The following is a 22,471-nucleotide window of genomic DNA, read 5'->3' as shown; positions in this document are numbered from 1 at the left end:
CAACAAAGGTATAATCAATTGGCACAGATCACAATCATACCAAACAAAATTTCATCATCTGCAAAACTCAACTACAAACACTATCTACTCTAGGTGAATATAAACAATTTTACGCCTTCACCACTGCCAAATTGTACATCTAGTTCCAGCTTTATGACAAAAGGAACAAACTGCAGATGCGATAACTACACGCGAGACAAGGTAACAATATTATAGACTCATACACGTCTAACATGACTGCAAATTATGACTACCAGGATCAATTATCTGGTAGTTGCACAGGGAAAGTTATATCGCGGGAACCATGATTATAGAACTCCAATAAGGGTTGGTTTTAGATCAGCCACACCCTACATGATTCATATTGGAGCGGATAAATGTACAACATGAAAAGGTTAACTAGCTTTGATGATGCACATGCCAATATGCCTTTTCTTGTCATGAAGTTGCATAAGTTTCTTCAGTTTGGAAAGGTTCAATCTTTTCAACATGAACATTGCCGCCATAGTCAATTTTGTAGGAGATATCAAGGCCTTCCAAAATAAGGTGGTAAACAATATCATCGAGAATATGAAGTTCCTTTTGACTGTCGTCATCTTCAAGCATTACATTTTCAGTGATATGCGGCCGAATCCTCTGAGATACTGATCTTATGTCCCATGACAGCACTTGTTGAATTAAGTTTTGAAATTCTGTCTGAGATGTATAAAGTGATATCTCATTCTTCTTCTTCTTCTTCTCCATTTTTCTTGACCAACAATGGTTAAGAGATGCAGAGAAGTCGTGAGCGAAGTTGACAGATGTTATAGCTAACAAATTATCCACCTTTACCCAATCGGGGACCACTGCACCGGGTATGCTATCACAGTATGGAAGATATGGCTTGATATCAAGGATGGGAGTTCCATCAACTAAGTCAACACCAGAAATGAAAACTTTATTCCCATCCACAGCATCAACCTTTGCAACAGTGAGGCCTATAGGGCATGGGCGATGAGGAGATCTTGTCGCAAAGACCCCCATCCTTTCTCCTTTTAGCCTTGGTACTCTTACCTTTGCCTTGAACTTAGACCGTGATGGATCTTTCCATAACTTGTCAAGATCCGTATTTAAATGGAAGACATAGATTATCCAACAATGTGAATAGCCTTCAAGACCCTCAAGAGATGCAGGTGGAACACGAGTTGGATCAAATACTAAACATGCTCTAGCAAGTGGTACAATTAAAGGCTGCCTTGGAGTGCCATTCCTAATGACAATTATTAGTGCCACAACATATTATTTACATTACCATCCATATTAACAAACCATACAAGAAAACACAATTTTAGAAGAGAAAAAAGGTACCTTGTGGAGAAGCATGACCGAGTGATTGCAATAGGTGCCAAAGGATATGAATTATTAGAATCATTTGACTTGGCCACTTTCCTCAATGCCTGTTGAGCTCTAATGCGGCCTTGTCTCTCAGCACTGCAATTTTGCAACGCAGCCTTCAAAGATTTTTCCAACTCTCGGATTTTCTCCTCATCGGCCCTCGTCTTTCTTCTCCAAAATCCAACACCTATTGCTGCTGCTAATGCAGTAAGAGCGGTGAGTGCTATGGAGACTGTTAGCAATTTGGCCTCCGCCATGAAAAATAATGACCTAGACTGAAAGACAAACATAAATATTAGTGACCTCCCTCATTTGAGAATTTAGAGATAAATAAAATAACTGTTACTAGAGTGAACAAAACATCTTAACTAATCCAGAAGTTGCAACAACCATTCTTTTTCTTAACCGCATAGACGAAAACACATGACTTCCCCTCTCAATCTCTCAATTTGTCCTTCCCGCCCAATCATCTTACACCTTCATTGCAACTAAGGATTCAAAATCAAAACTTTCTTTTATTCTAAACTTCAAAAATAATCTAGAACAAAGTTGACAAAAAAATTTTTCTTGATGATTGTGGTGTCCAGGCCAGCTTTCACGTAAATTAATTCCACCTGATACCTGCCACCTCCCACCAGCAATTGGTACCCGTCCATCAAGGCTACAACATGAGAATAAATCACTAGTTTTTTTTTTATTTTTTAATCTCTACTGGGTTTTGAATCTATGGGAATGCTGAGTTTTCATGATCAGATGGTGGCTCTTTTGAGCCAATTCATACCCCAGCAGCCTACTACACGAACGAACTAATAGTGACTAAAGTTATTCACTGAACAATGGGATTTTGAAATCTGCTCTGTTCACACAAGTACAGAACATAAATTCAATCCCTCTCACGCATTTTAACAAACGGGTAAGAGGCATCTCCAACACTGACTTATCTCATCTTTATAACCGTATGGTTGTTTTTTATTATTATTTTTTTTATAACCATGGTGTCCGAATTGCATGCATTACACAAGATATCCACGGCCACCCACCAACAACAACAGGTATAAGATAACGGATAAAACATATAAAAAATTTACCTCGTATTTTTTTATGTCTATTGAATTTGAACTTGAGACCTCATATTCTCAAACACTAGACAACTACAAGACAAAGAGAACATAAACTAACTAATCTCACTAGGGGCGAATCCAGGATCTAAACTTTAAGAATTCAACCTTTTAAGGTTCTTAGAACGAAAATATTAAAATGAGTTCATAAATCATACCTACTATTATTGTAATTCTAATGAAACTTTACCTACAAATTTATGCTCCGAGTCATCAGGTGAACCCGGTGCTATCAGGCTGCATTATGAAATAAAAGCTAGTTTTTCCAACACGGAATTTTGGGGGGAAATTGCAACTTTTAAATTTTCTATTGATTTGAGGATGAAAAAGTAATTTGTTCGAATTATCACCATCCATGTATAAAAACACACATCCCCTATTAATTGTACTACTCACCTGTTAAATTGACATAGTCCAAAACTTTAAGATTTTGCCTGAAAATTAAAGTACTCAGCTATTTTCTTGGTTTATTTGGTGCTTTTCTAAATCTTATACCAAATTTTCTATATTTTTTATATAATTATACCTAGTCTGCGTTAAATTTAATGTATGCCGGAGCACCAAAAGTTTGGGTATAGGTCCACACCTAATTCCACTTGCCCCGTGCTACTCGGGGTCAAAGCATTAGCTAGTGATGCTTTCGGCTACTTGACTTTTGTCATATAGGGTGTAACATTCAGGTAGCTTTCCCCTATCAGCACGATGCTTGAATGGGTCTCCCACTATTGTGTTATCACAGTTTAGGTTACTCCCATTTCGCTCGCCCCTACTGCGGGAACTGATTCTGCTCTGCTTTCCCCTATCAGCACGATGCTTGAATGGGTCTCCCACTATTAATCAGTTTTGCTTTCCCCTATCAGCACGATGCTTGAATGGGTCTCCCACTATGTGTTATCACGGTTTAGGCTGCTCCTATTTCGCTCGCCCCTATAGCGGGTCTAATTCTGCTCTGCTTTCCCCTATCAGCACGATGCTTAAATGGGTATCCCACTGTGTGTTATCACGGTTTAGACTGCTCTCATTTCGCTTGCCCCTACTGCGGGAACTGATTATGCTCTGCTTTCCCCTATCAGCACGATGCTTGAATGGGTCTCCCATTATTGTGGTATCACGGTTTAGGCTTCTCCCATTTCGCTCGCCCCTACTGCGGGAACTGATTCTGCTCTCTTTTCCTCCGGCTACTAAGATGTGGCAATTCAGGATAATTTTGATGTTACTAACTATGCTCCAAGCAAGTAACGCTCCCCTCTCTCTCTTCCTAAATAACGCTCCTCTCTCTCTCTTCCTAAATAACATTCTTTTCAATGTTTGGCAAAGAGAACGCCGACGTCGAAACACCACCGTCGATAAGTAAGTACGCTTCTTTCTCTCCCCCGCTTTCGTGGTCTCCCTCTCCCTTTCCCCACTGCCAGCAGATTGGAAAAGAAAGCAGGTTGATTGCTGTTTGTTTGCGATCGGCCCTGGCGAACTGTTTCATCGATCGTGGGTGGTAAAAGAGACGGATCTAGATAAGCAGGTGGGGGTTTTCATCAATTCAGGCGACCACTGGCCAGATTGGAGTCGGTGCCATTCCGGGGATTTTCCGGCGAAGTGTTTTCGACAATCAACCCAGTTACTGGGATTCAGCAAAATCAGCAAGAGTTGAGTACTGGATCTACGTCCCCGGTGACTTCTATACCTGAACTTTATGTTTTTGCATAATTTCTCGTAGTTTTGTTACCTATAATTTGTATGGGTTATTCTGACTGTGATTTGGGTTTTTTTGGTTCCTGTTTGCTTTTAAACTTTGGTTAGTCGGTGTGCTTTGCGGGTGTCTCTATTGCTTTTACTGTTTTTGAACTTTTGTTGTATCTGTTGAGTAGTGGTTGGGGTGGGTAATGGTGGAATAGGGTCATGTTCTGGGGGTCCTGGGGGCCTGAGGGCGAAGTGGTAGGGGAGGAGATTCGAGAGTTGATAGGTTGAGGGTTGGGTCGTGGAACATAGGACCCTTCAGGGTAAGTCGATAGAGCTAGTAAAGATCCTTAGGAAGAGAAGGATCTAAATTTTGTGTGTTCAGGAGACCAAATGGGTAGGCACTAAGGCTAGGGACGTGGATGGGTACAAGTTGTGGTACTCAGGTAGTGAGAGGCGTAAGAATGAGGTAGGTATCTTAGTAGATGAAAAGCTTAGGGGAACGGTAGTTGAGGTAAATAGGGTTAGTGATAGGGTGATGACTATTAAGTTGGTCATTAGGGGGCTTACGGTGTATGTTTGTAGTGCTTATGCGCCGCAGGTGGGCCTGGACGATGAGGAGAAGAGGAGATTTTGGGAGGTTTTGGACAAAGTGATTCGGGGCGTGCCTAGTCCGGAGAAGATTCTCATAGGAGGGGACTTCAACGGGCACATCGGGTCTTTCCCGATGGGGTACGATGATGTGCATGGAGGCTTTGGTTTTGGGGATAGGAATGACGAGGGAGCTGCCCTTTTGGACTTTGAGAGGGCCTTTGGGTTGGTGGTAGTTAATTCTAGCTTTCCGAAGAAGGAGGAACATCTGATTACTTTCTGTAGTAGGGTTGCCAAGACCCAGATTGACTTTTTGCTGCTTAGGAAGGGCGATAGAGTTTTGTAAAAAAAATTGTAAGGTCATTCCGAATGAGAATCTTATGACCCAACATAGACTCATGGTGATGGATTTGGTTTTCAAGATGGGTAAGAAGAGGACGGGTGGGGAGGTGTAACGCCTCGATTTTTTAACTGAAATGTTACACGATGCTCATGACCCCGAAGGACCACAAGCTAACCCATGACTGATATCTGTACCTATAAACTGCATAATATCTCAAAAAATATGTGGAAACATGAACTGTAAGGCCATAAGGTTCAATACTGATACATATCTGAAAAACACAGTATAACAATACCAAAAAAAACATAAATACTGAAGTCTGAACATCTAATTTGGCGTCTAGTCCGAAAGCCTCTAACTGAACAGAATAAGGAGTTGAAGGAACATGTCTCCAACTAACTCCATGAACTGAAAAACTAATCTGAAATACTGTAATAAAGTAATAATAATATTGTCCTCGAATGAAGAAGAGCACTGACTGCTGAAATCTGCAATGCTACTGCTGCTCTAAAACTCGTGCCTCTGTACCTATGGCGTCAAATAAAACACCATAGCGCGAATGCGTCAGTATGACTGAATGTACTAAGTATACGAGTGAGGTAGGCTAAATGCAAAGGGTTTTATATGCATGAACAATGCTGACTGATATGAACGTGAGAATACATATATACGTAACTGCAACTAAACTCGTGGTGATACTAACTACTGAGTCTGAATACTGACAACATGAGTTTACTGATGCTGAGATACTGAATAACTGAGTTTACTGATATTGAGATACTGAATGACTGAGTTTACTGATATGATATGTAATTCACTAATAAGTGAGGAACTAATACTGTATTACTGAATACTGGAAGACTGATACTATATTACTGATAAAGAAATGATTGTTTCTGATAGTTCTGATTATGAAGAACTGATTTGATTGACCATATATAACAGTCCTGAAACTGAGCTCGTGATAACATAACTACTAAGTATGAATACTGATGATATATATTTACTGATAACATATCATGAATGATAACTGAATTCTGATAATTGATATATCTGATAACATGAGTTCTGATAACTGATAGCATGAATGACTATATCTGACAATCCTAAATCTGATGGAACTAGCTGAGTTTCGTACAGTATCTGAGTTGACTGTATCTGACAGTCCTGATATCCTGATGAACTATTTGAGTTCTTTTACTGAGACTGATACTGAAACTGTGGGATTAGTTATCTAACCAACATGTCCCAAATATGCTATAATAGCTAAGCTGGGGTCCAATCTCTGCCCTAATTGGAAGGGTGTCAATACCGCGCCACTAGTAAGGACAAGCTGTGAGTGACCCTCATCTGGCAGGTACTCTAATGAGAACGGTGGGAACGCTCATCTGACAGGTTAATCCACCTCATCTACCCTCAACTAACAGGTATTGATGTCTCAACCTATGCTGGCTACATAGTTCTGGAACGCAAGGACTGGTTCTAAGAATCACACCCTCTACTGGCAGGTGAGTTTCCATCCTTGGGTTCGCTCGATGCTGAATCCTACTCCCAACTGAATGACACTGAACTGATTATACTGAAATGATTTCCTAGTTCATACTATAATTAACTGAACTGTTACTGATTATTCTGTTTAACTGAACTAAACATGGACTGAGTTTATTGAGTTCCGATGACTAGCGGAACACTACTGAATTCTATTAACTGACTAAATGCTACTGAGTTCTGTTAGCTAACTGAAGTCTACTGAACATGGCTTGACTGAGAGTATCGTGAAAACATGACATGGTTCTAGGCACACAGCTATATTTTTCAGGTACGAATACCCCCAGGACTCGATGGAAGGAAACTGATATAACTTGACATACAAGAGTACTTGACCAACATTAACAATCCATAATATAGCATCTACGGGGAATTCATAAATCATGTGGTTTTCATAACCTTTTCATATAGCTAACATCATGGCCAATTCTAATATCATGACAAGCCAACAACATATTCATAGCACATTAATAGCATAGAAATCATCTTGATCAAGTAGACATGGCATAACTTAAGAGACATGGCAAAATCTTGGAGTATGAAGACTAGGTACTTGATCATCATTTATTCGTTGAGGCACATTATCAAACACATGGTAGGCATAGATTTAGCATGGGAGTCAACTTAAGCACATGGATATGGCATGGAATCATCATTTAGATCACAAATAGGTCAAAGTGCTCAATTCTTCTTCACTTAGGCATTTTAACAAACACCTTGCATGCACTATTTAGAGCATAGGCCTAATGATCAATTTTATACACCATAACACCATAATTCAAGTCAATTCACCAATTGAATCCACAAAATATCATGGTATCATGAACATGTAAAGATTCGAACTTTATTCACACAACATAGAATTCACGTGAAATCATAAAACATGGAGTAAGGACTTGTTAATTGAGCACTCTTAAATCATGAAAACATGATTATGCCTATTCTAGGCATTTCGTCGAACATCTTGCATGCACACTTTCTGGCATAGGTGTTCTTAATAATTTAGTCATCTTAAACCACCCAATTTCATAGGTTTTAACTACAAGCACACATACTTCATGAGAATCACCCTAAATTAACATCTTGAAGCATAAACAACAACCATCAACATGTACATAATCATATCTCACCAAGACAATCACAATATAGTATTTAAAGCATGGTTCTTGGACTCTTACGGATGAAAGGAATCTGTGGATGAACACTATGCATACCTTAAGTGGAAGATTCTTGAAGAAATTCTTAGACATGTTCTTGATTCCTTGACTAGGGTTCTTGTTCCTTTGAGAGAAAATAAATTGGCTCTTGAGTTTGAAAAACTTGAATATCATATATTCTTGAAGAAGGATTTGATTCTTGTTATAGGTTATGATCTTGAGAGAAACCCTTCTTTTGATGTTGAAAATAAATGAGGAGTTATGTTCTTCAATTGATGGGATTTGGGTCTTCAAATTGAAACCCTGGCTTGAGTTCTTGAGAGGATTTTGAGAAGACGAGTATATTTTGCTGCAAATAAGCCTTAATCCCGTGTTTGGGGTATATATAGGGGTGAAAGATGACCAAAATACCCCTAAGGAACAATTAAGGTCAAATCTGTCCCTAATTGACTATCTGATAGGCTGAAATAAATTGATCATAACTTTTTATTTAGGTGTCCAAATGGGATGAAACTAATTTCATTGGAAAGAAGACTCAAAGATATTTTCATTGATATATAGAATCTCTCACAGTTCATTATATATTGGGAGTTATGATCGTTTGAAGTTGACCCTGAAATGCTGAAAAAAACTGGGCAAGCACTGTAGTTAGCAGGCTGTGCGGGCTAATCGCCCGGGGCTTCTGTTTTGGGCACCCAAACATGCCTTTACGCTACTCCAAAAAATTTGAAACTCACTCAGGATATACTACTAGCTTTCCCGATCGTAACTCAACTTGAAAATTGAAAAACAAACGTCGAAAAGGTCGTCAAATAAATCCCCAAAGTTTAGAGGTCTAAAATAAGACTAAGTGTTGAATCTTGAACACTTAGCAAAATTTTCTAAGTATTAGGATCTTTCATGGAGCTTTACGAGCTAAATTTGACACACGATTTTGTGGGGTATTACAGGAGGGTCGTCCTAGAGTTAGGTGGGGTGACCTGACTCCGACAAGGGCTTTGAAGATAGGGGCGAAGTTGGTAGAAATAGGGACTTGGGAGGCTCGAGGGGACGTAGATAGTATGTGGGAGAAGGCCACTGGGTGTATCAAGAAAACTGTTAGAGAGGTCATGGGTGTCTCGAAAGGCAGGCCTGGCCAACACCGGGGAGATTGGTGGTGGAATGAAGAAGTGAAGAAGAAGGTGGAGACGAAGAAGGCGGCTTACGTGATGTTGGCTGAGAGTAAGGATGAAGAGGAGAAACGGGTGAGCAGGGAGGAGTACAAGGTATCTAAGAAAGGGGCTAAGTTAGCAGTTACGACTGCTAAGTTAGCAGCTTTTAAGAGACTGTATTTGGGATTAGAGGAGAGAGGTGGGGAAAAGAGGTTGTTTAGGCTTGCCAAGTCTAGGGAGTGTAAGGGACGGGATTTGGACCAAGTGAAGTGCATTAAGGGGGAGGATGGTAGAGTTTTGGTGGAGGATGCTCTAATTCAGAAAAGATGGCAGTCGTATTTCTATAAGCTCTTGAACGATAAGGGGGACCAAGGTATTGTGTTAGGAGAGCTGAAGCACACTGAGGAGTCTCATGATTTTGGATATTGTCGGCGTTTTAAGGTGGAGGAAGTCTGAGGGCCCGGCTACGGGGCCTGATGAGATTTCGGTAGATTTTTGGAAGTTTGCTAGCGGTGCAGGGTTGAGGTGGCTAACCCATTTGTTTAACAATATCTTCAAATCTGCTAAGATGCTCGAGGCGTGGAGATGGAGCACGATGATTCCTGTCTATAAAAATAAAGGTGACATTCAGAGTTGTAATAACTACCGTGGTACTAAGTTGTTGAGTCACATGATGAAGATTTGGGAGAGGGTAGTGGAGCGAAGGTTGAGAAAGTTAGTTCATATTTTAGAGAATCAATTTGGTTTTATGACTGGTCGTTCGACGACTAAGGCAATTCACCTTGTGCGGGGGCTGGTTGAGCAGTATAGAGAGAGGAAGATGGATCTCCACATGGTATTTATTGACCTGAAAAAGGCATATGACAAGGTCCCTAGGGAGGTTCTGTGGAGATGCTTGGAGGCGAGAAAGATACCAGTGGCGTACATCCGTTCGATTAAGGACATGTATGAGGGGGTGAAGACCCGGATAAAGACCGCGGGAGAAGATTCTGAACATTTCCCGATCTTGACAGGGCTGCATCAGGGATCGACTCTTAGCTCGTTCTTATTCGCCTTGGTGACGGATGTGTTGATGAGGAATATACAAGGTGAGGTCCCTTGATGTTTGCTTTTTGCGGATGATGTAGTTTTGATTGATGAGCCGCGCCGAGGTGTTAATGAAAAGTTGGAGGTTTGGAGACAGACCCTCGAATCTAAAGGATTCAGGTTGAGTAGGACCAAGAGAGAGTACTTGAAGTGCAAGTTTAGTGACTTGAGGAGAGAGTACGAAGCGATAGTGCAATTGGAGTCGCAGGTGGTTTGTAAGAGGGATAGTTTTAAGTATCTTGGGTCTATGATCCAGGGGAATGGAGAGATTGATGATGATGTTTCTCACCGTATTGGGGCAGGTTGGATGAAATGGAGGCTCGCCTCGGGACTTTTATGTGATAAGAAGGTGCCTCTCAAACTTAAAGGTAAATTTTATAAAGCTGTGGTCCAACCGGTCATGTTGTATGGAGTGGAGTGTTGGCCTGTTAAGATTTCTCACGTCCAAAAGTTGAAGGTGGCGGAAATGAGAATGTTACGTTGGTGTGTGGTCATACGAGGGCTGACAGGGTAAAGAATGACACTATTCTGGAAAATGTGGGTGTGGCTTCAGTGGAGGATAAGATGAGGGAAGTGAGGTTGAGATGGTTTGTTCATGTAATGAGGAGGGGCACGGATGCCCCAGTTCGTAGGTACGAGAGGTTGGCCTTAGAGGGTTTCAAAAGTGGTAGGGGTAAACCGAGGAAATACTGGAGAGGCGTGATTAGGAGTGACATGGAGCAGTTGCAGCTTACTAAGGACATGACCCACGATAGGAAAGTTTGGAGAAAGAGTATTAAGGTAGAGGGCTAAGTAAGGTGGTCGAGCCGTAGTCGGCAGATAGGAGAGGTTAGCGTAGCTTGGGTGTTAGGTCTAGGTTTGGGAAAGGGGAGCCCTTGGTTTATTAATGTACTTCATTTTTGTGGATGTTATTGCTCTGTTATTTTATCATTTACCCTCAGTCGGTTAATTTACTTCATTTTTTTTTTTGGTCTATGGTCCACTGTCTTGAGCCGGGGGTCTATCGGAAACAGCCTCTCTACTTCTTCGGGGGTAGTGGTATGGACTGCGTATATCTTACCCGTATATCTTACCCTCCCCAGACCCCACTTTGTGGGAATATACTGGGTGGGTTTGTTGTTGTTGTAACTGTGCTCCAAGGTGAAATTTGCTTATCTGTTGATGTGATACCCAACTCAGTTTGTTGGGAAGGTCAAAATTGTTGAAGCGTTTACAATTAGTAAGGATGCAAAATGGAAGAAAAATGTGAAAGCCCCTTAGATTGAGGATGTTGCTTGCAAAGACATGTGTCCCTTGGCTTCTATATTACATCATCTTGATTTTTTACATATTACCTAGGACTTTTATGAATGTTATATACAGATTTTTAGATCATGTATATGAATGTCAAACTTTTTGGACAGACAATTTCCTTGATGAAGCATAAAACAATTTCCTTGATGAAGCATACTCATGACTTTCTAAATGATACTTTATCAGCTTCGGTAGACCTGAGTTACGGTCTTTCGGAAACAACCTCTCTACCTCCAAGAGATCCACGGTAAGGTCTACGTACAACTATCCTCCTCGGACCCCACCAGTGGGATTATTGTTGTTCAATCAACTTTGGTACATATTTATGATTCTTAAGACTCCATAAACAATCTACTTGAACAATGAATCAGATGGCACTTGATGAAACAAAAGAGAGCAAAACAGCTGATAAACTCAGCTTACCAAGTTCTTTCAATTAAAACTTTTGTCTTTACAAGTCTGTAAACATACAAATAAATGTAATTTGTGTAACAGTAGTGAGCTTCATCCAAGGAAAACAAATATGGTGAAAATTTCTACTTGAGTAAAGCTGTAAACTTTAGTGTTGGTAAGAAATTCTTTTGGAGCATCCAACTGTTTCTGGATCTCCATTCACTCTACAATTTCCTTACATTTGCAAAGAATGTGTAGTCAAAACAACAAAAAGACCAGAATCACCGGTTCTGGAGAGCTTCAATCGCCTTTTTCCACTGCTGTGCTCGGTTTTTAGCATCCTCAAATGACATAACTTTCTTCGGCTGTATGATTACAAGAAGAATCCAAGACAGAGTAAACGAGTTAAACTCTTCATGCATCGGCAAGAAGTAACAAAAACTTGACCAACAATGTACTATGACAAGAATGACTATTACAGAGTGCAAAATTTGGGTCGATTTTAGATGTACGGGGAGAGCAAAGGGACTTAACTGTACAAATCTTGAACTGTGAAGGGCTTGTGACTTGAATGCTAAGATCGTTAGGATTGTCGGACCATATAATGTTCCCTTTGATCACCAACTTTGAGGGATCTACATAAACCAACTTCGGCTTATTTGTTAGGATTAGTTGAACTTTCTTGCTGGTAAGCTTCTGTAACTTTTTCACCATCGAGATCATAAGGACGGATTCACCAGGATCTAAAAATTGCTTCCTATTGATGTCATCACAAAAAACAATTCAGCATGAATTAGTTATCAAAAGGGAAGAGAGAAAGCGAGTGGGAGCAAGAACATTTGGTCCTTTTGGAATTACGGAACTCAATGAAAAAGGATAACAAGATGACAGCATCACGAAATATTCTGATGTGTTTTTCATTATGTAGGTCAGCAGAAGCTCATGAACCTACCATTTTGAGTCAAAGGAGTCGATTGATGCGAGCCTGGTAATGCTACCAGCTTCAGAAGTCGATGCAGCACCACCGTTTCCATCGTTAGGTCTAACTGAACCATCTCCAATGTGTGTTAGATTCCATGAAGGATCTTGCTCGTCACCACTACTTTGAGTTGACGGGGCCTGAATGATTCAAATAGCACTTCAATAATGCCACAACTGTTTAAGTGGCAAAGAACTTTAAGTTGGGCAAGTAAAGATAATGACATACTTTTGGCTCCATAGCAAGCCTTGGAGGGGTTTGTAACCTCAAATTCTCCCAATCAACCCCACTAAAAAACGGATGATTTTTCAGTGAAGCATAACCATCAGGTCCAGCACCAGGTCTTTTGCTAGGGTCAATATCCTGAGTTGTTTTTGTATTAAAGTCGGTCAGCAAAACAGAGAGCATTAACAAAAAGAAATATCCTATACCTGAAATTTCATAGGAACTCGTGATAGATAACGTAACAAGTTGCTCACATTAGCACAAATGCTCTGCTCCTGAGATTGACTACACCTCCTTGAAATCATGGAGGGATTTCTTTATATTGATAAAACAGTATCTCTTTCTGTACTTACCATTAAAATATACACTTATCTAACTCCTTCCCCTCCCAGTACTCCCCCATAGTTTTTCTCCAAAGGCTAAGGGAAGATACAAAGGAGATTTTTTTGACACTGTAATTACTCCTTGCCTCTTAAACCCACGATACACTAGAAGCTTTCTTTTATAGTACCAGATAATAATAGCTGCAAGTAATGAAAAATTATAACCGAAAAAAAATGCGCTTGCTAGCCCGCATATCGAGGACAAAGCTTCTGCCTCTATATTTTGAATGTTAAAAACTACTATATCCTATTAGAATCATTCGCACCCTCTATGTAAGAAGCTAGCTCTATTGGACCTAAAGCTGCATCTTTTATGCCTATTTCAAGAAATATCACTTGGAAGGGATATTCCCTGTTTCATTCACAAACGGACGATAGGTCAACAGACAAATATATGCCCCACGACTGAGAACAAATTAGCTATCACTTTTGATCAGGAATATTATAATTTCTCAAACAATGCTGGTCATCCCTCACTTCAAGAAAGAACATAAGTTAAAGTAGAGACAATACACTGCTTGTTAGCAACAAATTTGTAAGTCCCGAGAAACAGGTTAAAGTGAATAATTCTAATAAATAATAAAATTTAGAAGCAGAAAGTCAGATAACTTGCTGAAAGCAATAAAATTTATTGATGAGAGTTCAGTCAAATGGAGAAGTATAAAGTATAAAACATAAAAAGAAAAAAAGCTAACATAATTGGGGAAGCAAAAAAGAGGAACTGCAGGATGGAAGTGAATATTAAATACGAAATAATAGCTTACCAGCAGCTGATCAATAAGATCTCTGGCTTCATCTGAAAAATAATTTGGGAATCTAATATCTCTGGCGATGATTCTTTGAAAGATGAGCCATTCACTGGCATCTTTAAATGGAGAAGTTCCTGAAAGCATTTGATACAATGTGCAGCCAAGAGCCCAAAGATCATTTCTGGTGGAACATGTACAAAATGAATAATAATGTTAGATCAAATCCGATCCATAATAAAAAGAAATGCGAACAATAATATAAACGAGCTTTTTTTTCCGAGAAAGATAATATGAACGAGCTTTGAAAATTTAAAAGGACCAAACATGCAGACATGGACCTACAACATGTCTGATGAGACACAGAAGAAAAGGACTTTGGCTTTTCCAAGCGTAGAGTTCCGTACCCAAAAGTCGCGGGAGAAGAATTTAAAACTTCAGGAGGGACATAAGCAGCTGTTCCCACAAAAGTACAGGCTTTGTCATCTGGTTAAAGAGAACAATCAACAATTCAATAATGGTCAAGATAACAACATACTCTCATTGGGTCAATGTAATTCCAATTTCGAGGAGAGTGTCCTCGTAGAAAGCAATATTACCTGATGTAGCATTCGGAAGAACTGTTATTCTGCTATCCTGCATTGGCTTTACACTGCCAAAGTCTGCAATTTTGATATGCCCATCTGAAGTAAGAAGTAGGTTCTCTGGCTGTCAATAAGCAAACTGTCAGAATCCCTCTGCCATATATTAAGTATTAACATGTAAAAGTCCACTTCGTGAAATACCTTAATGTCTCGATGAATCAATCCCATACTATGTATATATTCAAGAGCATCTACAACTTCAGCTGCATAAAAGCGTGCCTCGTCTTCAGACAAACGGCCTTTCTGCACCCACGAAGTCAAAAGTACATTGTTCATGATACTCTTGCTAGCCAATCAAACAAGAATATTAGCATATCATACAAGAAGTCACAAACTTTAGTGAAAGGAAATATTTCGAAGAAAGGACGGAAACATTTTCAATAAATTCCTGAAAATACCAACGTTCGACAAGAAAAACAGAATATATAGGGAACTTTTGAGAAGATGTTCATTCTTTTGGGAAGTCGGAAAGAATAAACTTTTTTTGGTGGCTGCATTTCAGTCAATGTCGGATGAGCAGGATATCTAACATTGAAGAACTCAACCATTCTGCTTTCATTCAAGCTATGTTACTTGGACTTAAAAATGTCGAACGGTTGTGTGTAGGATACTCCACAATTAGTGCATTTGAAGAATCCGACACGGGTGCGGCAACAATTTTAGAGAATCCGAGCAACATAGCATTCAAGGAAGTACAATATCCATATTTGTAATACTCTGCAAAAGGTTCACTGGTCGACCAAAACTTCCATTATTCATTTTGCACAGAGTTCTACTTGGGGCACTTCACATAACAACAAGAAGAGTATACACATAAAGGTTCTTCATTTGCTTACCCTTGTTATTTGATCAAAAAGCTCTCCACCTTCACAAGACTCGAGCGCCATGTCTTCATAATACAGCCAAATATAATTAAATTAGACAAACCAAAGATCGACAAGACTGCAGACAAAATTGAGGGGGCAACTCTAAATGAAGAATATTTAAAATACTCACACAGTGAAAAAGTGTCTTGAAAGGTGAAAAATAGCCGGATAACACCAGGATGATCTAACTGATCAAGTACAATACGCTCTAGTTTCACATAAGCAGTCTTATTTTCCTTGGTGATGAACTTTTTGTCCATGATTTTCAAGGCAAACACATTCGCAGTATCCTTCTTTTTTGCTCTGACAACCTGATAAATCATAAGGGTAAATAACTTAAATGGTAAAATTCAATTTGACATGTCGATAATTAAGCATCAACGCAGCCATGTGAGTTCATGTACTTTAATTGTATTCATAATCTATCCAAAAGAAAAAGTGGGAAGATGAAATGGAGAGAACGCATCTCAGAGGATTTTTGTTAGTTAACAATACTAAATGTATCAAGCCATACACTTGATCGCACGACGGGCAATGGCAACCCTCGATGGAGCACTACACAAGGAGTGTGATCTTCAAGTAATGACACTAAGATAGCGTCTGGCCATAGATTTTGGGAGTAGATTTTGAAAATTTATCTCCAAATATATGTGTTTGGCTTTGAAAATTGATCAAATCTTCAAATCTGATCTTCAAATATTTCCAAGTTCCCAGAAACAGGCCATTTTTTGGGACTTCCTCACAAAACGTCAACCTTTTTCCAAGTAAAATGCATGTCCAAAACACAACTTCAAATTCCAAAAATCACAACTTCATGAACTCAAATTTTCATGTTTCAAGTTTCAACGTCAAAATCTATGGCCAAATGGGAGCTAAGTTTCTTCTTCACCTCCTTTTTGACAAATCAGATATATTCCATATACAACACACCAAGAAAGTGTAAAAAAATATGTTACACTATAAAATTGTGGTTCAACCAAAATAATTTATTAGCTTACAAAAACTACTACTACAAATGATAATCTTCTCTTTATACCAAAAGCAACTGAAACAAGAATGATCTTTTTGCAACCCTAACATCATTAATGCTAACAAAACATAGTTTTTATGAATATTTATCTCTTCCAAAGAGCAGCTTCTTACCAGAAAATTCAGAACAATCTTCAAACATAAACCAACCCAATAAAAGATTTTTCGCGGTGGACTATAAACTATATTTTTGCAAACAGAGATGAAACCAGCCCAAAAAAAAGGAAGACATATGGAATTCAGTAAAAATGACAACAAAAATAAAACAAGTGACAAAACTCTTCCATTCTAAATTGCAGTTGTCTATCAAATTGGCATTTACAACAACATAGCCGGTGTAATTCCACAAGTGGGGTCTGGAGAGGATGGTGTGTACACCAACTCTACCCTACCTCACGAGATAGAGAGGCCATTTCCGATAGACCCTCGGCTCAAGTAAGAGCAGTTCGAAAAAAGCAAAAACAACAAGAGCAAAGAAGCCAAGAAACAATGCTAAAGAAATCATGACAAAGCATATTAAAAACAGGAACAATCACCACATCAGAATAATAAGATAGTTGAACTGAATGGCATTTGAGTATAAAAACAGCGAGGAGGAAGTGGGCACAGAAGAGATTTATGAAGAAGAGCAAAGCCAAATCCCCAACTCCAATCAAGAGAAATGAAAGGAAGTAAAAGAAGAGCACAAGCACATTCAAGTTGAGCACACATTTGAGCAACACAAACTAAATATAGAAATGCTAGCAAATTCAAACTAAGCAAAAAACTGACATAAAAGATAAGGAAGGGCAAAAAAAGTCACCTTGGAATAAGAACCAACTCCATAGATCTTTCCCAATTCAAAATCTTGAATTGTAAAATTCTCTTGTGGTGCCCTAAATGCAAAGCTCTTAGATCTCTGAGTATTACTTGAATTATTCTGAATCTTTAACTTAGCATCAAATTCTTGCTCCATTTCACCTTCTCCCCCAACCAATGCCAACATTTCACCCTCAAGAAAACCAAAAAAAAAAAAAAAACAAATCTTTCACCACCCCACAAACCCCTTTCAAACAATACACATATATTCTTCCTACACACTCAAAAAAGATTGGATTTTTTCACAGCAAACTATGAAAGGGTGAAAAAGCAAGATTCTTGAGAAAACCCAAAAAAAAACTAATCTTTCACCACCCCACAAACCCCTTTCAAACAAACCACATATATTCTTATATACTCAAAAAGATGGGATTTTTTCACAGCAAAATATGAAAAGGGTGGAATCAAGAACCTCAAAAAAATACCCAAAAAAACAAATCTTTCACCACCCCCACAAACCCTTAACACACAATACACATATATTGTTCCTATAAATTCAAAAAGATTGGATTTTTTTGGCACAACAACCTATAAAAGGAGTTCAAGCAAGAACTTTGAATAACAAGAGCAACAGAAAAAAAAACCATTAAACATCAAATCATATTCTCTTTATATATTCTTTCTTTTCTTTGTTCTGATAAAGCAATTCCATATGTCAAAGACACCCTAAAGCAAATGATTCCTTATACATGCAAATATCTTTACAAATTCCCAAAAAAAAAAAAAAAAAAATTACAAAAATGAGAAAAGGAGAGACCCCATTATATGTATTTATATCTAGTATTTGTGTATAAAGTTGGGAGCTTTAAATTTCTTTCTCTCCTTTTCTCTAAACCCTAGAAAGCTATAATATGTTTATATTGGGATTGAAGTTAAGAAGAGCACATGAAAATGAATGATGTATATCATTTCATTTCCATTACAAAATCCCAATTCTTGATGATTTCTATCTTTTATTAGAAAAAGAAAAAACTTTTTTTTATGTATGTAAATTTATATTTTTTTTAATGTATAGGGACCAAAAATGTAGGGTAAGGGGAAGGGATGATAATGGTTCCTATGATTGGCGTGGGGTGCGGGGTGGGGGGTGGGGGGGATACAAAAATGGCATTAGCAGTTACAATGTATCAATGCTGCCATGGGTATTGGTTAACCAGTTTACACTGAATAATGGGTTCTTTTTGGATTTTACAATCTTGTTTTTATGTGCAAAGTACATTTGTTTAAGCTTTTGGTACAAATTCCATTTTTGGTAGATCAAAAAGGTCTAGTTTTCACCATGTCACTGTCCATGGATGAATTGACCAACTTCAATAAGGGGTCGTTTGGTTGAGGTATTGAAAAAAATAATACATGCATTAATTAACGGGAAAGTAGCTCTTTTGAAAAATAATGAATAATAATAGCCCATATTTTTTGTTTTGGACAAAAGTAACATTTTGACTGTTTTTAATGTCATTTATTAGCCGTTTATTTTAATAAGCCACACGCTAAAGGATAAAGGTTTGCAGTTGTCCTTTTTTCGAAAAAAAAATATAACTGATACCTACAATTCCCATACTTTTTCCGACTGTTCTTTTCTATTAGGGTTTTCTGACGTTTGTAGTGATGAAAATCAAGAAAAAGGTTAGTATTGATACGAAATTAGCTGGTAAAGGTATAAGATATGATCCTAATTTCGTTGTTACTGATGATGATTTTGAAGATTTAACACATCGTGATGTTCGATTGAAGGATTTGAAGAATGTTCATGGTAGTCCTAGTCAATGACGAAACAAAAAAAAATCAGCTAAAAAAAAGGCACATACAAATGTGAGTGATGATTCAAATCTTGTTGTTATTCGGAAAAAAAAAATAGTGATTCAAAAAATGATGAAGATGATGGTAAGTCATCTAAAGGAAAAGGGAAGATAACTGTGAATGATGAAGGAGATACTCTTGTTCCTCCAAAAAAAACATCTAAAGGAAAGAAGAAGATATATGTGAATGATGAAGGAGATACTCTTGTTCCTCCAAAAAAAATAAAAAAAAGGAATCGATCAAATGACGGAGAAGATGATACTCAATCATCCAAAAAAAAAGTAAAAAAGCTCCTTGGAAGAGAAAAATACCCAAATTAACTGATTTTGACGTACATTGTTTGTGCTTTCTATGTATTAACTATGTCTGATAGATGTTCACTTTTTGTGTAGAATTTGTGTATGTTTGCAATATGTGTGTTATTGTTGTATATAATATGTGTCAGTGTTGTATATGAAATATATTGGGTAGTAATTTTTGTGAAATTTAGTGTATGTTTGAAATATGTGTGTTATTATTGTATATAATATGTGTCAGTGTTGTATATGAAATATATTGGGTAGTGATTTTCATGAAATTTAGTGTACATTGACTGTATAACTAATTGTGTATCAGGATTGTATAAGAACTGTGTATAGTTTGAATATTTATATTGTAACTGTGTGAATTGGCAACACTGTTGTAATGAATACTGTATGAGTAGTGTATGTAGATTTTTGAAATATTTATACCTAAAAGTACGTATTTTAGGTTTGGGATTTGTTTCTTGGTCCATCTGATCATTATAAGTGTCAGCTCAGCGTGCACACAAACTGTGGTATTGTGACTGCCTTGAAATCTAAGTTGGACAAGAAGTAACTTGATTTGTTTAAGAATAGTTGCTTTGGGTATTTCTAATCTTTACCAAGTGTTTTTCCTCAAAATCAACTTATCCATGGAATGTTGCTTAGGGAACTTGTTTGTGAGAGAGATGATGAAATATGGATTAAAGTGAATAACACTAGGTTACGGTTTGGCTTACAAGAGTTTGCTATAATTAGTGGTTTAAAATGTACTGGAAATTACAATAATGAGTTTGATGTTACTGAAGAAAGTAAGCTGATGGAATTGTATTTTCCAGGAAAGTCCAAGGTTACAAAGCTTGATTTAGAAGAGTGTTTCATGAATAAAAAGTGGCGATGTGATGAAGATGCTTTACAAATTTCTATTTTGTTCTTCATTTATTCCTTTATTTTTTCTATCATGTATAGTTATGTTATAACTAAGAATTATTTCTTATTGGTTGAATCTGAAAACTATGAAACATTTCCTTGGAAAAAATTATGTTTTCGTCTAATGTTGGAGTCAATGAAGTCTAAGGTTTATCAGTGAAAAACTATGTATCGTTGTGCTGGTTTCCCTTTAGTATTTCAATGTTGGTTTTATGAGTGTTGTCCTTATACCGATGGCTATCTTGCTGACCGAGTGGGCGATGATGTGCCACGTATACTGAATTGGTTTGTAAAGTATAGACCAATATACAAGGAGGTCAAGTCTGCATTTTTTTATATTAGGCAAGAGCAGGTATATCGTTGTTTTAAATTGTAATTTATATATGTTTTGTCAAATTTGTATGTGCTTCTTAAATGTCGAATGTTGTTTTGTATGTGCAGGTTGTGTTGCGTAACATTACGCCGATAGTTCTTGAAAAAACAATCCTTCAATTACCTGATTTCAAACTTGTGGATGCGGTTGTGCACTCTGTTGATTTGCCTAGCACCAGTAAACAAGAATGTAGTCAGTCTAGCTCAGATAATGAATTGACACTTTTGAGAAGTGATGTTAAAATGGTATGTCAAAGGTCTTTATTAATATTTGTATGTTTTTGTTAATTGATGTTTTGACTTCTTCCTTTTATGTTTAGTTAACGGAAAAGGTTTCCTCGATGGAGAAGTTTATGAAATCCTCATTTGAATTGATTTTTCAAGCTCTAGATATAAAGAATGAGCCTAAGGTATTCTTTTCCTGATTTTTTTCTATTTTTTAACAAAACTTATATACACTATTGTACTTATTTTGCAAAGTTTTTTTACAGGTTGGTACATCAATTGGTACTAATGATGGTGATAACTCAAATGAAAAAGACGATGAGACACCTAATGTTGGTGGTACAAGTGATGATCAAGTTAATGATCCACCTAATGTGGGACATCAAAATGATGTTGTACTGGAAATGGATCATATAAGTGACAATTTGATGGATGATGTAGGAAAAACAACAGATTGTGTAGGTGGTGATGTATTTGGGCATTTGGTGGATGACGTTGGAGAGAAAGTTAATTTTGTAGGTGATTGTGAGTTGGTCATGTCGCTGTTGATTCTATGGCTGAAACTTTTAAGGATGGTGCTTGGAAGAATTTTCCAAATTTTAATTTTTTGAAGTTCACACAAAGCTCAGGTGAAAATAAGGATATATGGGAGGGTAGAAATAGTCAGGTTGATAGTGATTGGTCTAATTTTACTGATTCTGAAGTGTCTAAATTTACTCAACCTTTTCATGATCAAAAAACACAAAATGAAGGTGATGTGGCAGTGCTTAGCCAGAATGAGCTTGACTGGTCAGAAAATCCAGACACTGAAATTTCTAAGTTAACTCAACCCGATAAGAGTGTTGCAAGAACTGATGCAACTGATTTAGTATGTGATAATGTTAGAAAGATTGATGCAACTACAAGTGATAATGTTAAAGGGATTGAGGAAAACATGGTGGTTGCGTCTGTTATGTTGGATGAAATACCTGTTATTCCTCGCCGATTACGTAAGCCAACGGCAGTACGTGAATCACATTTTTGTCAAAATTTGATTCTGGTTGTGGCAAAGTTGAAGGCCAATCATCTAAACGTGTAGACAATGCTCATCCAAGTAACCACGTTTTGTCTATAAAGCATCCTTTTGTGAAGAGTATTACGGAGCGAATTGATGATATAAAAGTGACAGTTTAACAGGTTTGTTGCGAGATCATTGCGCGTTAAACAAATGTAAGTTTTTGTTTGTAGTTTATTTTTTATTTTGCTTTATTTTATCATATATTACAATTTTTGTAACATTTTTTTCAGGCCTGTTTATTCAGATTCTGTCAATGCTCTCCAAAAATATTTTAACTATGGAGTTGATACTGTTAAAATGAAAGAGTGGTTCTTCACATCGGCATATCCATGAGTACCGTTAACCGATTCA

General features: G+C 37.7%; 2 protein-coding genes across 7 annotated transcripts; both read right to left on the bottom strand.

Moving 5' to 3' along the window:
- Window positions 1-11: 11 nt before the first annotated feature.
- Window positions 12-2,964, bottom strand: LOC107849578 (tRNA (adenine(37)-N6)-methyltransferase). 6 transcript variants are annotated; one of them, XM_047400774.1, is made up of 3 exons: window positions 2,889-2,964; window positions 1,348-1,649; window positions 12-1,249 (listed from the first exon to the last, which is right to left on the bottom strand). In XM_047400774.1, the coding sequence occupies exons 2-3, from the start codon at window positions 1,629-1,631 to the stop codon at window positions 439-441; spliced, it is 1,095 nt and encodes a 364-aa protein (XP_047256730.1). In that variant the 5' UTR covers window positions 1,632-1,649; window positions 2,889-2,964; the 3' UTR covers window positions 12-438. The 6 variants fall into 6 exon arrangements, with proteins under 6 accessions (XP_047256730.1, XP_016549622.1, XP_016549620.1 ...); XM_016694136.2 differs by lacking the exon at window positions 2,889-2,964 and adding an exon at window positions 2,651-2,836; XM_016694134.2 differs by lacking the exon at window positions 2,889-2,964 and adding an exon at window positions 2,683-2,836.
- An 8,762-nt stretch (window positions 2,965-11,726) lies between these two features.
- On the bottom strand, window positions 11,727-18,594 carry LOC107851283 (3-phosphoinositide-dependent protein kinase 2). Its single transcript, XM_016696237.2, has 11 exons — window positions 17,400-18,594; window positions 15,699-15,879; window positions 15,539-15,591; window positions 14,844-14,945; window positions 14,658-14,766; window positions 14,466-14,544; window positions 14,077-14,242; window positions 12,933-13,067; window positions 12,678-12,844; window positions 12,260-12,482; window positions 11,727-12,090 (listed from the first exon to the last, which is right to left on the bottom strand). The coding sequence occupies exons 1-11, from the start codon at window positions 17,580-17,582 to the stop codon at window positions 12,007-12,009; spliced, it is 1,482 nt and encodes a 493-aa protein (XP_016551723.1). The 5' UTR covers window positions 17,583-18,594; the 3' UTR covers window positions 11,727-12,006.
- Window positions 18,595-22,471: the final 3,877 nt, after the last annotated feature.

The sequence above is a fragment of the Capsicum annuum genome, chromosome 12, assembly GCF_002878395.1.
Source record: "Capsicum annuum cultivar UCD-10X-F1 chromosome 12, UCD10Xv1.1, whole genome shotgun sequence".
In the NCBI taxonomy this organism is placed as follows: domain Eukaryota; kingdom Viridiplantae; phylum Streptophyta; class Magnoliopsida; order Solanales; family Solanaceae; genus Capsicum; species Capsicum annuum.
This window is presented reverse-complemented; position numbering and strand designations above follow the sequence as displayed.

What these genes read in the sequence shown, in the direction of transcription:
- LOC107849578 (XM_047400772.1), bottom strand. Translation starts at nt 1,785, where the DNA reads ATGCGGTTAAGAAAAAGAATGGTTGTTGCAACTTCTGGATTA. An exon ending in TTGTTGCAACTTCTGGATTA is followed by an intron (nt 1,650 to 1,743) that starts GTTAAGATGTTT and finishes TTTGTCTTTCAG; the next exon opens with TCTAGGTCATTATTTTTCAT. An exon ending in CGGTCATGCTTCTCCACAAG is followed by an intron (nt 1,250 to 1,347) that starts GTACCTTTTTTC and finishes AATTGTCATTAG; the next exon opens with GAATGGCACTCCAAGGCAGC.
- LOC107851283 (XM_016696237.2), bottom strand. Translation starts at nt 17,582, where the DNA reads ATGTTGGCATTGGTTGGGGGAGAAGGTGAAATGGAGCAAGAATTTGAT. An exon ending in TCTTCTCCCGCGACTTTTGG is followed by an intron (nt 14,243 to 14,465) that starts GTACGGAACTCT and finishes ATGTTCCACCAG; the next exon opens with AAATGATCTTTGGGCTCTTG. An exon ending in ATCTTATTGATCAGCTGCTG is followed by an intron (nt 13,068 to 14,076) that starts GTAAGCTATTAT and finishes AAAACAACTCAG; the next exon opens with GATATTGACCCTAGCAAAAG.